Consider the following 15,188-nt stretch of genomic DNA (forward strand, 5'->3'; position numbering starts at 1 on the left):
AACTTCCTCAAAGTTTTGTCATTTTAATAATGTATATTGAAATATATATAGAGAGAGTCAGTTTGGCCTCGTGGTGAAGGCGCCAGGCTAGAAACCAGGAGCTGGCGAGTTCTAGTCCCGCCTTAGGCATGAAAGCCACTGAGTAACTTTGGACCAATCACCAGGAGATGGTGAGTTCTAGTCACACTTTAGACATGAAAGCCACTGGGTGATTTTGGGCCGATCACCAGGAGAATGTGAGTTCTAGTCCTACTTTAGGCATGAAAGCCACTGGGTGACTTTGGGCCCATCACCAGGAGACGGTGAGTTCTAGTCCCACTTTAGACATGAAAGCCGGTTGGGTGATTTTGGGCCCATCACCAGGAGAATGTGAGTTCTAGTCCCACTTTAGGCATGAAAGCCACTGGGTGACTTTGGGCCTATCACCAGGAGAATGTGAGTTCTAGTCCTACTTTAGGCATGAAAGCCACTGGGTGACTTTGGGCCCATCACCAGGAGACGGTGAGTTCTAGTCCCACTTTAGACATGAAAGCCGGTTGGGTGACTTTGGGCCAATCACCAGGAGACGGTGAGTTCTAGTCCTACTTTAGACATGAAATCCAATTGGGTGACTTTGGGCCTGTCCTTCTCTCTCAGCCCAACCCACCTCACAGGGTTGTTGTGGGGAAAATAGGAGGAGGAAGGCGTGTTGGATACGTTCGCTGCCTTGAGTTATTTGTAAAGATAATAAAGGCGGGATACAAATAAATAAATACTACTCCACAGGTTAAAAATCTACATTGCTTTCGATGTTTCCTAATCATTTCACAATCCCTGTTTTATACCGAAGAAATATGTGTTACTGACATCCGGATAATGATCTTACCTGAAACAAAGGAACATCTTGAGCCAAAAATTTAGCTAAGTTAACATCCAACAGAGCTCTGAGCAGCAAAACACTTTCATTTTCTATAGGATATTTTAGTTTCAAGTTTCCTGCTGCTGTCAGGACGGATTTGACCGCTCGCATCCCATAATCATAATGATGTTGTGAGGACAGCTGTTCAGAGCAAAGGCGGTAAGTGGCAACAATTTTCTGTGCAAGGCTGCAAAAGATAAGAAGATGTTCTCATTCCTGAAGCCAAAATATCAAGCAGAGGAAGAAGGGTAAATATCTATATGCAGGAGAATGAGTGGCAGAACCTGGGGGAAGAGTCAAAGAGGTTTCAGTCTAGAATCCCTGCGTACTCACAAGCAAACTAAATCCATCTTCCTTTGAATTCTACTGACCCTTTTCTACCGTATTTTTCAGAGTATAAAATGCTCCAGAGTATAAGATGCACCTTAGTTTTTGGGGAGGAAAATAAGAAAAAAAAAATCTGTCTCTGCCTACCAGCATCCATCGGTATTCATCTGGCTAGCATCCTGTCAGTGTTTGAGAGGGTTGAGGGCTGTTTGGAAACTGAAACAGTATTTGCTGTGTAAGCAACAAGGAAAGAGACAGCAAGGAGCCTGGGTGTGGCTTAGGTCTGCAGCTCCGAGTCTGTGCTGAACTAGTCTAAACTAGTCTGCTGCTCAAAACTGAAAGTGAAACTCCTCTCCTCTGCTTGTTTTTTGCTTCGGAAAACCTGCTTTTGGTATTGTATATTTACTTCAGCTGTTATATTATATATAAAGAGAAACTATTGAATCCTGCTGAATCAGTTACTTGTGTATGCTTTCTGGATGTGATTGCTGCTGCAAACTCTGAGTCCTTGCAGCAAATAGCAAACAGCAAACAGTCATGTCAGCTTCAGCCCATTATTTCAGCCTGATTCATCACAAGCAGCTGATTGGCGGGTGGATCAGCCTCCTGGAATACCCACACTCAGCTGTTCCACGCTGCAGGGATTGCCACAGACCACGGCTGCCTCTGTGCCTCGCGTTATTGGCTACATTCGGTGTATAAGACGCACCCAAATTTTCACCCTCTTTTAGGGGGAGAAAAAGTAAGTCTTATACTACGAAAAATATGATAATTCTAAGCAAGCACCAACCACTAGTTGAGAAGATTCCTGTGCATAGACTTTTAGAAATAAATCAGTTTAATCTGGATCTTTACATGTGGACCTGATCTCTCCTCCCTGACATTACATCTATCACTACATTTATTTCCTTATTTGTAAAATTTAACACAGCAAAAAGCGTTAATGCGCAATAAAAACAGGTATATAAATATGAAATAGTGGTTTAGAAACTTTACAATGATAAAATATTAGGAAAAAAATAACAAAGGCCTAAAATGGATAGAACGTTCCTGGATCATTTATAAACAGGAGAACAACATAAATGACCAATTTTTCTTCTTATTAATGGGATGACACTGACTACAGTTCTAATGACTGGAATTGATTATTACGTTAGCCTCCAATTAAAAATAAGAAATTAATCACACTGTTTGGTATTTTAACATTTCATTCATCAAAAAAAAAAAAAGATAGTGTTATTGACCATGGTAGCTAGAAAGAAGAAACTTGAAAGCAACTCTGAAGACACAAAATAATAATCTAAGTATTTTTGACAAGATTCTAAAATTTTAGATCCCTGGATGGGATTTTTGTGTATAAGAAGAGGGGGGAAAAAAGAGTATGAAAATGTGTCTTAATAAAAAAAAAAAAAAAAAAGCAATAGCTTTACTTTGTAAAAATGCAGCTTTACCTACCTTCTGGAATCAAGAAATCCCATCGAATAAAGTGAAATTTCACCAATCAAAGCATAATCTGGGACCATCATGGCTACTGTTCGGAATAAAGCCTTTAAAAATAAATAAATAACAGCATATCCTGAAGAGAATATAAAGGAGAGAATTCCCAAATTTTTCCTTATGAATCCTGCAATGGATTCCTTCAGCATTTTGTCCTAGTACGTATTCACTAATAGATTGGGCAATCATTTGCCTGGATGGTATAAGGCTCCTGTCTTGAGCAGGGGGTCAGACTAGCAGACCTCCAAGGTCCCTTCCAGCCCTAGGATTCTATGACTCTATGATTCTAGGTAAAGGTTCCCCTCGCACATATGTGCTAGTCGTTCCCAACTCTAGGGGGCGGTGCTCATCTCCGTTTCAAAGCCGAAGAGCCAGCGCTGTCCGAAGACGTCTCCGTGGTCATGTGGCCGGCATGATTCAACACCAAAGGCGCACGGAACGCTGTTCCCTTCCCACCAAAGGTGGTCCCTATTTTTCTATTTGCATTTTTTACATGCTTTTGAACTGCTAGGTTGGCAGAAGCTGGGACAAGTCACGGGAGCTCACCCCGTCACAAGGCACTTTTTGTCTGAAATGTTGTAGGGTTTCCTGCCTGGGCAGGGGGTTGGACTAGAAGACCTCCAATGTCCCTTCCAACTCTGTTATTCTATTCACTAGGGATTCGAACCGTTGAGCTGCTGACCTTTCGATCGACAAGCTCAGCGTCTTAGCCACTGAGCCACCGCGTCCCTCTATGATTGTAGCTGTAGATATATTGGCTGGGAGGTTTGAGGATTTCAGTACAAGCTCTACAGTGAGTCCCTGCTTCACTCAACTATCAAAAATCTCTGGAGAAATAAGATATTAAAAGGAAAATGCCAGGCAGCCTGTCTGCAGAATGTATTCTTCATGCTGCTTAGGGAATTCTAGGAGTTGAAACCTACATATCTTAAAAGTTGGTGAGAGTATCAGACTAGTGAGAACAAGCTCTAGTGAGAACTTGGATAGCTCCTTTCGTAGGAGCTATCCAAGGTCCTGAAATGGTTATAACTAACTCTTCCTTCCTCTTTGGTTTTCCGAATTCTGTTTGTTTACTCCAATCATGGTTTCTTAACTTCCTCAGGGAAGACCATGGTTCACCTTGAGGTTATCCGGAAGTTCAGCTCGGCCAGCATAACCGGGATTCATGGTGATGAATACTGCACAAGTTGGATTAAGGGAAATTTCCGTGCCTTCGAAGAGAAACGTCCGGAGCTTGCGAATAATAGCCTGTTGAATACTGAGGATCTGTTGTGCGACCACAGAGAGCACTTCAACCTATGAAAATCAGGATATAAAAGCTTTAGGTTTCAACCAGTATAAAAATCCATACAATAAGAGTGTGATCTAGAACTTGTGGACTTTCAGCATGGCTGAGGGATTCTGGGAGTTGAAGTCCACAAATCGTAAAGTAGCCCAAAAGAGACTTTTGTGTCAAAGGGTTTAAGACAACAAGAGCTATTTATGTTAGACATAATTAGGGTTAGACACGCTGGGCAAGCCATGTTGCAAGGATGCCAGACCACCGCATCCCTAAACAGCTCCTCTATGGTGAGCTGTCTCAAGGAAAGCGTTCGCACAGGGGACAAAGGAAGCGATACAAAGACATGCTGAAAGCCTCTCAAGTCCCTGGATATCGACACTGCCTCATGGGAAACCCTGGCACAAGATCGATCAACATGACGCACGTTGATCCATCAAGGCTGCCAGACATTTGAAGACACAAGGACAACCATAGCACAAGAGAAGCGAGCACTCCGCAAAGCCAGAGCTGGAAATGCTGCAACAATGGTGCTGTCAGACTGCGGAGCTATCTCAAAATTAAATGAATTTCCAAACTGCCAATCTTTAAGGAAATCTTTCTTTAATTGAGCTCAGCCACCGGATCATGACTCCGCGCGGACAAGACTGACCTTTTGCCTCCCAATCCCTCCCTTTCCGATCCCCAAATCTCTGCTTCTCATTGGCTGTCTTCCAAGTCATTCTTCAGACTTCTTCTCCTCGTCATTTCCCAGGAATGTGCCCCCTCCCCTCATCTCCACGACAACCAGGCTTCAAAGGGATTTATCAGGCAAAAGTTTCAGAGTTTATCTTTCGCTCTCCTCTGCTCTCTCTCTATGCCAGCGTTGCAATGCTGACAGGTGCCACACATTGTCTGCCCGACATGTGGCAGAATATTCCGTGCCTTACTAGATCTTACTAGCCACCTGCGGACACACCGGAACAGCCCACAACCCATTAGATGTCAAGGTCCTCTTCAAAAACGATGGACGAACATCAATTACCTCGATTCTGTTGAACTCATCAAAGCAGGCCCAAGCCCCAGCCTGTGCCAGTCCTTTAAAGAATTTGCCCATCGCTTTGTAATCAAGACCGTCTGAGCAGTTGAAGACGACACACTAAAACACATAACAACACATATTTTCATTGTATGTTCCCACTCTTCCCCAGCAAGCTGATCAAGGCAACACTCTTCAAATCTCGGCAACTTTTACAGGTACAAAAATTCTCCGTAAACCCAAACCCAAACCCAGAGAGAGGTTTATCAAAATGTCTAAAGCAAGCATCCTCTTGATTCACAGGAAGACAAAAGAGGAAACCCATTCAGTTATTCATTGCAAAGTTCTGTTACATCTCACAAATATTGGGTACACATAAACTCATACATCCAATGGCTATTTTTCCCTATGACACAAGGAGCAGGAGGAGGAGGAAGATGAAAAGGAGGAGGAGGAAGATAAAAGGAAGCGAACGAGGAGGAGAAAAGAGAAAAGAGGAGAAGCAGAAGGAGAAGAGAGAGAGGAAAAGGAGGAGGATAAAAGAAAAGAGAGGAGAAGGAGAAGGAGAAGAGAGAGGGGAGAAGGAGGAGAAGAAAAGAGAGGAGAAGGAGAGAAGAAGGAGGAGAGAGGAAAAGGAGGAGAAAAGAAAAGAGAGGAAAAGGGGAAGAAAGAGAAGGGAGAGAGGAAAAGCAGAAGAGAGAAGGAGAAGAGAGAGAGAGAGAAAGAGAGAGAGAGAGAGGGAAGAGGAGGAAAAAAGAGAGAGGAGGAGGAGGAGGAGAAAGAGGAGGAGGAGGAAGAGGAGGAAGATGGAAAGAGGAGAAAGAAGAGAAAAAGAAGCGAACGAGGAGGAGAAAAGAGAAGAGGATAAGGAGAAGAAGAAGAAGAAGAAGAAGAGAGAGAGGAAAAGGAGGCGAAGAAAAGAAAAGAGAGGAGAAGGAGAAGGAGAAGCAGGAGAAAGAGAGGAAAAGGAGGAAGAGAAAAGAGAAAGAGAGGAGAAGGAGAAGGAGAAGAGAGAGAAGAGACAAGAGAGAAGGAGAAAGGAGATTCCTGATTCCTTTGGTACCTGCTTAGCCAAAGCTTTGGCAAGATCCTTAGTGGTTTCTGTTTTCCCAGTACCAGCTGGTCCTTCGGGAGCTCCTCCTAGATTTAGTTTCAAAGCTCCCATTAAGGTCCTACGACATAGAAATGAGATTATAAAGGGAAATCAATTGATACATAACTATACAGAGACCCACCCTCATGCTCTCTTCACATACACATACCCCGACATGTTATCCCAATCATTGTGCATGATTTATGGTGCTATATTACATGTGAATCGGGCTGTTATGCCGTCTTCAACCTAAGCTTAGTGTAACGTGTGAATTCAGTCATTGGTGTCAGGGGGCGCGAGGGATGTCATCACACAAATTATGATTGATATTTAGTTCATGGTGCAACAAACATAATTTACATTGTAAAGGGGATTAAAGGGCCTCCTTGACTCTCCCATATCATCTTCTAATTACCGAGGAAATAAATTCTATTGGGTAGGGGACTAAATGAATACACTTTTATCCAAGAAACAAATTCCACGAGTAATCTAAATGTCACTGCTTGAACTCAAAAACTACAATTTTGCTTCCTGCTGTGATTCTACACCCTCCATCAAATCAATGCCTCGGCTACCCTTGATCTGTAAATATTTTCTTGAAGATTTAAAAACTGGGGAGGAATTTTACCTGTAGCATCGGTCGGTCAGCGGAGTTATCACCAAACGCAATGAGTTACCCAGGTATTCATAGCCATACTTGGCTTCGGTTGTGATCATTCGAACCATGACATCTCTGTTTTCCCAGTAGTACCGCAGTTGAGAAATCCACTGGAAATCATTCAGATCTGAAACTCGGTCTTCAGACAATTTTGCCACCACGTCGCGTGCTGCAGAAGAAAAATGTTACTTGGTAGAAGTAAAATATTTTGGGTGTCAGACTTCGATGCTATCTCAAATAAATGAATTTCCAAACTGCCAATCTTTAAGGAAATCTTTTCTTTAATTGAGCACAGCCACCGGATCATGACTCGATGCGGACAAGACTGACCTTTTGGCCCCCATCCCTCCCTTTCCGATCCCCAAATCTCTGCTTCTCATTGGCTATCTTCCAAGTCATTCTTCAGACTTCTTGTCTCGTCATTTCCCAGGAATGTCCCCCCCCCTCCTCATTTCCACGACAACCCGACTTCAAAGGGATTTAGCAGGCAAAAGTTCAGAGCTTATCTCTCTCTCTCCTCTGCTCTCTATGCCAGCGTTGAAGCGCTGACATTGGGCTGGGTTCAGTTGTGGCTCATGAAGAAAATCTAGCTACTTGGTTGCTAGGTGTAGAAAAAGACTTACCGTATTTTTCGGAGTATAAGACGCACCGGAGTATAAGACGCACCTACTTTTTTTGGTGAGGAAAAGAAGAAAAAGAAATCTGCCTCTGTCTCTGAGCAATTTTGCCTCGTTGCAGCAAACAGCAAACACCCTGCTTTACTTTCATTTTCATTTTCAGCATAGCTTGATTAGCACAAGGGGAAAAAAAAAATCTGCTCCCAGCAATTTACCTCTTTGCAGAAAGCAGCAGAGCCCTGCGCAAAACAGCGGAGAGCAAATCAGTTGAGAGTCGGGAGGCTGATCCAATTAATTTGTGCTAATTAGGCTGTGCTGAAGCTGAAAGGAGCTGTTTTTTCTTGCTGTTTGCTTGCAATGAGATAACTGCTGCGAGGCAGAGGCCAAAGGATGGGGGCCAGTGGGTGGGCGGGGCTACATTTGGTGTATAAGATGCACCTAAATTTTCACCCCCTATAAGGTGTCTTATACTCCGAAAAATACGGTATTGCAACCAATCAATATTCATCTGTTGTGCTTAAACTACAGTGCAGTTGTGTTCTTTGGGGCTCTACTTATAAGTCAGTGGGGAAAGCCGGATTCACTTAACAGCTGCAGTGATTCATTAACAATCGCGGTGACTAACTTAACAACTGTGGCCAAAAAGATCGTAAAATTGGCCATGACTCAGTCAAAAGCCTTGCTTAGCAACACAAATTCTGTTCCCAGTTGCAGCTGTAAGTTGACTTGTATCAGAGATCTGCAATTTAGTCACTTCCCATCCAAGAGTGTGATGGTTTGGTGGTTAAAGATGCTGAGCTTGTCAGCTGGAAAGTTGACAGCTCATGTTCGAGACCTGAGTGCTGCGTGATGGGGTGAGCTCCTGTTCCTGGCTCCAGCTCCCACCCACCTAGCAGTTCGAAAGCATGCAAATGCAAGTAGATAAATAGATACCACTAGCAATTTGAAAGCATGCAAATGCAAGTTGATAAATAGGTACCACTTCAGTGGGAAAGTAACAATGTTCCATGCGCCTCAGCACATAGTCATGCTGGCCACATGACCACAGAAGGGTCTTCGGGCAACGTTGGCTCCCTCACCTAAGAAACGGAGATGAACACTAGAACCGAACATGACAGGAAACCTTTACCTTTACCTTTACCTTCCCATCCATAACGTTCCTTGCTCTTCCGTCCACCCCTCTTAAGACAATCCATATTTCAACATCTGTTTCATCCTGCCCATTGGAACTTACCATGCACATCAATGACCGTAAGGGCACCCAGGGTCAACCGAGCTCCACTCGACAGCTTTCCTCTCACCAGTTCCACGATCTCCCCAATCTGCCTGTTGCTTTTCTCCAAAAATTCCTGAAGCAGAGAGACACAGCCATGAGGCTGGGCCTCCTCCTCACAGGAGCTGTCAGCATAAGTCAGGGATGAAAATAAATGGCCCCCCAGAAATTCCCAAAAGAGGTCAAAAGATTGGGGTATTTTTTTTTCTCCTATTTTGAAAAGGAGTTACATTTTTTTTAAAAAAAAAATCACATACAGGCAACCCTTGACTTAAAGCCATTTGTTTGGTGAACCGTTCGAAGTTACAACTTATGCAACTTTTGACTGGTACTTGTATTTACGACCATCACGGCATCGCCATGGTTGTGACATCCAAATTTGGGTCCTTGGCAAACCGGCATCTATTTCCAACAGTTGCAACATCCTGGGCTGCGTGACCACCATTTGCAACCTTCTGACAAGCAAAGCCAGTGGGAGAAACCAGATTTGCTTAATGAGCCTGGGGCTCGCTTAATTGCAGTGATCCAATGAACAGTCTTGGCAAAAAAAAAAAAAGGGTCTGAAAATTGAGTATGACTCACTTAACAATGACCTTGCTTAGCAATGGAAACGTTGGTCGTCATTGTGGTCGTAAGTCGAGGAATGCCTGCATAGAGCAGAACTCAATCATCTTTTTTTTTTTTAATTTGATTTATATGCCGTCCTTCTCCGGAGACTCAGGGCAGCTTACAGTGCGTTAAGCAATAGCCTTCATTCTTTTGTATATTTATACAAAGTCAGCTTATTGCCCCCACAAACTGGGTCCTTAATTTACCTACCTTAGAAAGGATGGAAGGCTGAGTCAACCTTGAGCCTGGCAAGATTCGATCTTACTTTAATTGCAGACAGCTGGTGTTAAATTACAGAGCTTCTGTCTGTTGAGCTATCCAGGCTCCCTTTTATGGTTTTATCATTAAAAGTAAAGTAAGATGCTTTGGAGGGACGTGGTGGCTCAGTGGCTTAAGACGCTGAGCTCGTCGATCAAAAGTCGGCAGTTCGGCGGTTCGAATCCCTAGTGCCGCATAACGGGGTGAGCTCCCGTGACTTGTCCCAGCTTCTGCCAACATAGCAGTTCGAAAGCACGTCAAAAAAAAATGCAAGTAGAAAAATAGGGACCACGTTTGGTGGGAAGGTAACAGCGTTCCGTGCGCCTTTGGCATTGAGTCATGCCAGCCACATGACCACAGAGATGTCTTCGGACAGCGCTGGCTCTTCGGCTTTGAAACAGAGATGAGCACCGCCCCCTAGAGTCGGGAATGACTAGCACATATGTGCGAGGGGAACCTTTATCTTTAAGATGCATTGGTGGGAGGGGGGGTTCATAACTCTGAACGGTCACTAAGCAACAGGTCATAAGTCAAGGACTACCCAAATCTGAATATTTTATATCTAGATAGGAACAGCATTAATATTGTGCAGTCTGGTACAATCTCTGCATACCAGCCATCACCAAGCAAAAGCTAGGGATTTCTGGGAGTTGTAGTTCCAACCTATCTGGAAGACTGAGAAAAGTTGCTATATCTGGAAATTTAAAGGGTATGTGTGAAATTACAGGCAAAGAGTTTTCCTTTATGGCTTCTGATACTTCTTTGGTCCAGAAGATTGAAGATACACAAATAACAACTTGTCCTGGCCACTGTAGCACCCAAGCTTTTCGAGGAACCTAAAAGAAATACACACACACAAGAAAAAATATTTGCACCTTTTCCAGCTACAGCTACGAAGCATCAAACATCTGGAGTCAGAAAAGCACTTGTTAAAACAGTCGGTAAGCCCTAAAATGGACTTTCTTCTTCTCTTTTTTAAAACATTTTTTTTAAAAAACCTAAACAATAGACCAGCAATTTTTCAGCATTTTCCTATCCCCAGTGTCTCTCAAAATCTCAAGAGTTCCCTTTGGTCCAAATGGGACCTTTTAAAGTGAAAAGTCCAGCTTTCTTTCCCAATCTATTATGTGACTCTAAAGCAATTTTTAAAAAATCTGATATATCAATATACAAACGAATCAGGGGTGAAATCCAGCAGGTTCTGACGGGTTCTGGAGAACCGGTAGCGGAAATTTTGAGCAGTTCGGAGAACCGGCAAATGCCACCGCTGGCTGGCCCCAGAGTGGGATGGGAATGGAGATTTTGCAGTATCTTTCCCCAAGAGTGGGGAGGGAATGGGGATTTTGCAGTATCCTTCCCCCAAGAATGGGGTGGGAATAGAGATTTTGCAGTATCCTTCCCCTGGAGTGGGGTGGGAATGGAGATTTTGCAGTATCCTTCCCCTGCCAAGCCACACCACGCCCAACAAACCACGCCCACAGAACCGGTAGTAAAAAAAAAATTGAATTTCACCACTGAAATGAATGTACAAGCTAGAAGCTGTGAACAGCGGCTTCAGAAAATATAACGGTTTCAGCTTAGAAAATACAGCTGTTAACAATGGACCCAACACGTGTAAGCACATCTGCATCTTGACTCCTTTTGTTGGATTGTGGGTCCAAGTTAACTCCTCAAAGCATTTGTCGATTAGCTGCTCACCTCATCGTACCCTTTGATGCCATTTTCCATGACTTGCCTAATGCTAGCCAACATCATTTCTTCCACTTGCAATAGCCATTTCTCAACCATGCCCTGAAAGAATAAAAAGGGAGAGAAATGCAAACAACGACAAATTACAATGACAACCCCCCCCCACCACCAATAAGATAAGGGTAAAAAGGGAATGGGCATAGGAAGGAAGCTGCCACCAGTGCCACCACTGGTCCGTGGACTCAAAAAGGTTGGGGATTCCTGGCCTAAAACACCTCTCCTGCCCAGCTATACAGGATTTGCAAGTGTACAAAAACCCAATTCAACATATTTTGACCATGTTGAAGTTGTGTAAAGGCTGGTCTAAATTTTTGCATCTAAAATAGGACAGTTCCCAAAGCTGGGAGGGAGGGAAGGAAGGAAGGAAGGAAGGAAGGAAGGAAGGAAGGAAGGAAGGAAGGAAGGAAGGAAGGAAGGAATAGCAATAGCACTTATAAACCACTTCACGGTGTTTTACAGCCCTCTCTAAGAGGTTTACAGAGTCAGCCTATTGCCCTCCAACAATCTGGCTCCTCATTTTACTGACCTCTGAAGAATGGAAGGCTGAGTCAACCTTGAGCTGGCCAGGATCGAACTCCTGGCAGTCGGCAGAATTAGCCTGCAATACTGCATTATAACCACTGGGCCACAACGGCTCATGGAAGGAAGGAAGGAAGCACAGAAAGACAGGAAGGAAAGAGAAAGAGAAAAAGAAAAGGGAAAAAGAGAAAGAAGGAAAGGAAAGGAAAGGAAAGGAAAGGTAAGGTAAGGAAAGGAAAGGAAAGGAAAGGAAAGGAAAGGAAAGGAAAGGAAAGGAAAGGAAAGGAAAGGAAAGGAAGGGAAGGGAAGGGAAGGGAAGGGAAGGGAAGGGAAGGGAAGGGAAGGGAAAGGGAGGGTAGAGAAGGGAAGGGAAGGGAAGGGAAGGGAAAGGAAAGGAAAGGAAAGGAAAGGAAAGGAAAGGAAAGGAAAGGGAAGGGAAGGGAAGGGAAGGGAAGGGAAGGGAAGGGAAGGGAAGGGAAAGGGAGGGTAGAGAAGGGAAGGGAAGGGAAGGGAAGGGAAAGGAAAGGAAAGGAAAGGAAAGGAAAGGAAAGGAAGGGAAAGGAAAGGAAAGGAAAGGAAAGGAAAGGAAAGGAAAGGAAAGGAAAGGAAAGGAAAGGAAAGGAAAGGAAAGGAAAGGAAAGGATTACCCTGGCGTGAACTGGAAAGATTTTCTTAATAAAAGGAACAACTTCCTTCTCTGAACTGATCATTCCTGTGATTTCCAAGGCTTCGGTGAACTCCAGTTTTGCGATCCCCTCGAAGCACTTCTTCAAGTGTGGCTGAACGCGGAGAGGATCTTTGGTTTCAGATAAAATCTCCAGCAGCTCATCGTTTGAAAGGAAGAAGAACCTGTTCAAAAGAGATCCCCAGAGAGCCAGGCCCATTACTTTTAGTGTTTTCCAATCTTAGCCCCATTAAGACATCTGGACTTCAACTCCCAGAATTCCCCAGGCAACAACAATACCTGAGGGAATGAATGAATGAATGAATGAATGAATGAATGAATGAATGAATGAATGAAGGTCTGCTTAGCTAACCAATGGTTATAATGAGTGCCAACTGCCTTTGCCTGCCAACTGGGAAGAGGCATACCTTGGGAAAAACAATCTCTTCTTTTCTAAGTAATTATTCAGGCCCTTCTGGATGTCTTCCAAAAACAGATTTGCTTCTTGAAGTCGGCTCAACATCTTGGGCTGTTCCGTAGCAATGAGGACTCGGGTGTCTTTAACCTACGTTTCACAACAAAGATAAGAGACATCTGTGGAGATTCTCCGGCATCCAGGTCCTGGTTGTCCCAAAGGTGCTTTTTCAAGAGGCAGCTTTTCCTTGAAGACGTTTCCCTTCTCATCCAAGAAGCTTCTTGGATGAGAGAAGCTTCTTGGATGAGAAGCAAAAGGTCTTCTAAGAAAAACAAAGAAAATCCAGCGGCCCCTTGAAAAAGCGCCTTCGGGTTCTTCAGTTCCAACTGGTAGAACTGAAGCAGCTTCTTGGATGAGAAGTGAAATGTTTTCAAGGAAAAAAATCCCAGGAGAATCTAGTTGTTGTCAGGGTTCCAAGTAACACCCCCAACGAAAGAAAACTCGGAGGCCTGAGTTTCCTCAAAGTTACACTTTATTAGAGATGTCATATTGGCACATCTGGGAAAACCCGAATCTGAAACGTTTCCAGGTTTCCAGCCCACCCAAAGGAAAGTCCAAACCCCTGCCCAGCATCCACATGTCCATCACATGGTCCAATCAAAGCACGGTCCCAACTGGAGATGCCTCCCAGTCACACCCCTCCAGGTGCAGGGCAGGATGTCCTTGACTTCTTGAGAAAGGAATGTTATTATGACTACATATCACCCTGCTCCATACAATTCCACCCTCCCAGTTTCCCACAGTAGTAAACATGGCAGGTCTGAAGGCCTAATACAAAAGATGGCTTCCAAGCCTGACAGTTGCCTTTTGGAAAAACCCTTTTGGGACAAGACTTAGCACTCCTGGTTGTGCTTCTTCTCTGAACTATCTTGCAGGTCTCACCGATGGGCCACCTTTATACCAGAAGCCATAAACGCAAAGCAAACCAGTCAACCAAGCTAACCAATCACTTCAATCAAGTAACCAAGTTCAATATGTTTTCGGAATGCCACCACAAAGTCTTTCATTAAGCTGGTGTGAGGATGGCTCTGGACCGGGGTGAAATGTTAGTGGTACCTATTTATCTACTCGCATTTGCATGCTTTAGAAGTGCTAGTCATACCTATTTATCTACTCATTTTTGCATGCTTTTGTACTGCTAGTGGTACCTATTTATCTACTCGCATTTCCATGCTTTAAAATGCGATGGCGATGGCGGCGGATGGTTTGGAGAACCGGCAGCAAAAATCCATGCCCCCCACATGTCCCCGTCCCCACCAAGCCAAGCCCACAGAACCGGTAGTAACAAATTTTACATTTCACCACTGCTCTGGACAAAATTCTGAAATGGGGATTTCCAAAACCGGCAGGCAAAAACCAAATCCCTACCGCTTGGGCCATGATGTCCTTCCAGTATGCATCTACTATTCCAAATTTTCGGCCTTCTTCGGGCATTTGAGCAATAATGTCCTCAGAGCTGAAGATGGGTTCCAAGTAGAGCCAGGTGGCCTGACATTTTAACCAGTTGTCCAAAATTTCCTGCATCAGGACAAGTTTTTTCTTCCCATCTCTGGGGAAAAAAAAAAAGTCGATTCTGTTTCAGAACTCAAAGGGCTTATTTTTAACCCCTACCCAAAAGACTAAAGTAGACATAAAAGTCATTCCTGTTTGATGGCTATGATTTGATTAGCCAGATTTACAAAATTGCACCCTCGGTCATTCAAAACACTCGTCTAAGCATTTGATCCTCTAAAGCGAATAATAATAATAAATAAATAAAAACTTTATTACGGTCATCGACCAGCAGTAGACATACAATAAATTTTAAATAACACTGACATTAATCATGAATAATAACATCCCTGTTATGAAAATACATAATCTCAAACCGTTAAGGTCACTCCCTAATTTACACAAGTGGAGAGTCGATAAGTATGTGAGTAAATGTATTTTTCCAATAATTGTTATAGATACTGTATCTCCATAAAATTGGCACCAGTTGACATCTATCATTCTGTAACCCGTTTTTTTTTCTTGTGGACATTGCAGTGACACAGAATTTTGCCACTGCCCGCGTGGTAGCCAGATTTGAGTCTTGGAGGAGGAAGCCAACATAAAAGTCGTCTGTCCTCCCTGGCAATCTCTCTAGTAAGGGGAGAATATATATTGACCTACATACTCTGTATAACTCACAGTACAATAAAACATGTGAGATATCTTCGACTTCTCCTTTTCCACATATGCATACCTGTTCTGCTATTGGTGTTCTCTTGTA

General features: G+C 43.6%; 1 protein-coding gene across 1 annotated transcript in view; it reads right to left on the bottom strand.

Annotated features, from left to right (window-relative positions):
* The window catches only part of DNAH3 (dynein axonemal heavy chain 3), a 93,379-nt gene that overhangs the window by 45,453 nt on the left and 32,738 nt on the right, over positions 1-15,188 (bottom strand). The window contains 13 exon segments of the mRNA XM_070955392.1: positions 866-1,085; positions 2,681-2,772; positions 3,842-4,018; positions 5,026-5,139; positions 6,083-6,191; positions 6,741-6,939; positions 8,622-8,736; positions 10,253-10,363; positions 11,226-11,318; positions 12,443-12,644; positions 12,888-13,024; positions 14,303-14,470; positions 14,472-14,483. Coding sequence (XP_070811493.1) covers positions 866-1,085; positions 2,681-2,772; positions 3,842-4,018; positions 5,026-5,139; positions 6,083-6,191; positions 6,741-6,939; positions 8,622-8,736; positions 10,253-10,363; positions 11,226-11,318; positions 12,443-12,644; positions 12,888-13,024; positions 14,303-14,470; positions 14,472-14,483 — 1,749 coding nt within the window.

The sequence above is a fragment of the Pituophis catenifer genome, unplaced genomic scaffold (genome assembly GCF_029215685.1).
Source record: "Pituophis catenifer annectens isolate HBS135680 unplaced genomic scaffold, rPitCat1.0.hap2 SCAF_16, whole genome shotgun sequence".
Classification (NCBI taxonomy): Eukaryota; Metazoa; Chordata; class Lepidosauria; order Squamata; family Colubridae; genus Pituophis; species Pituophis catenifer.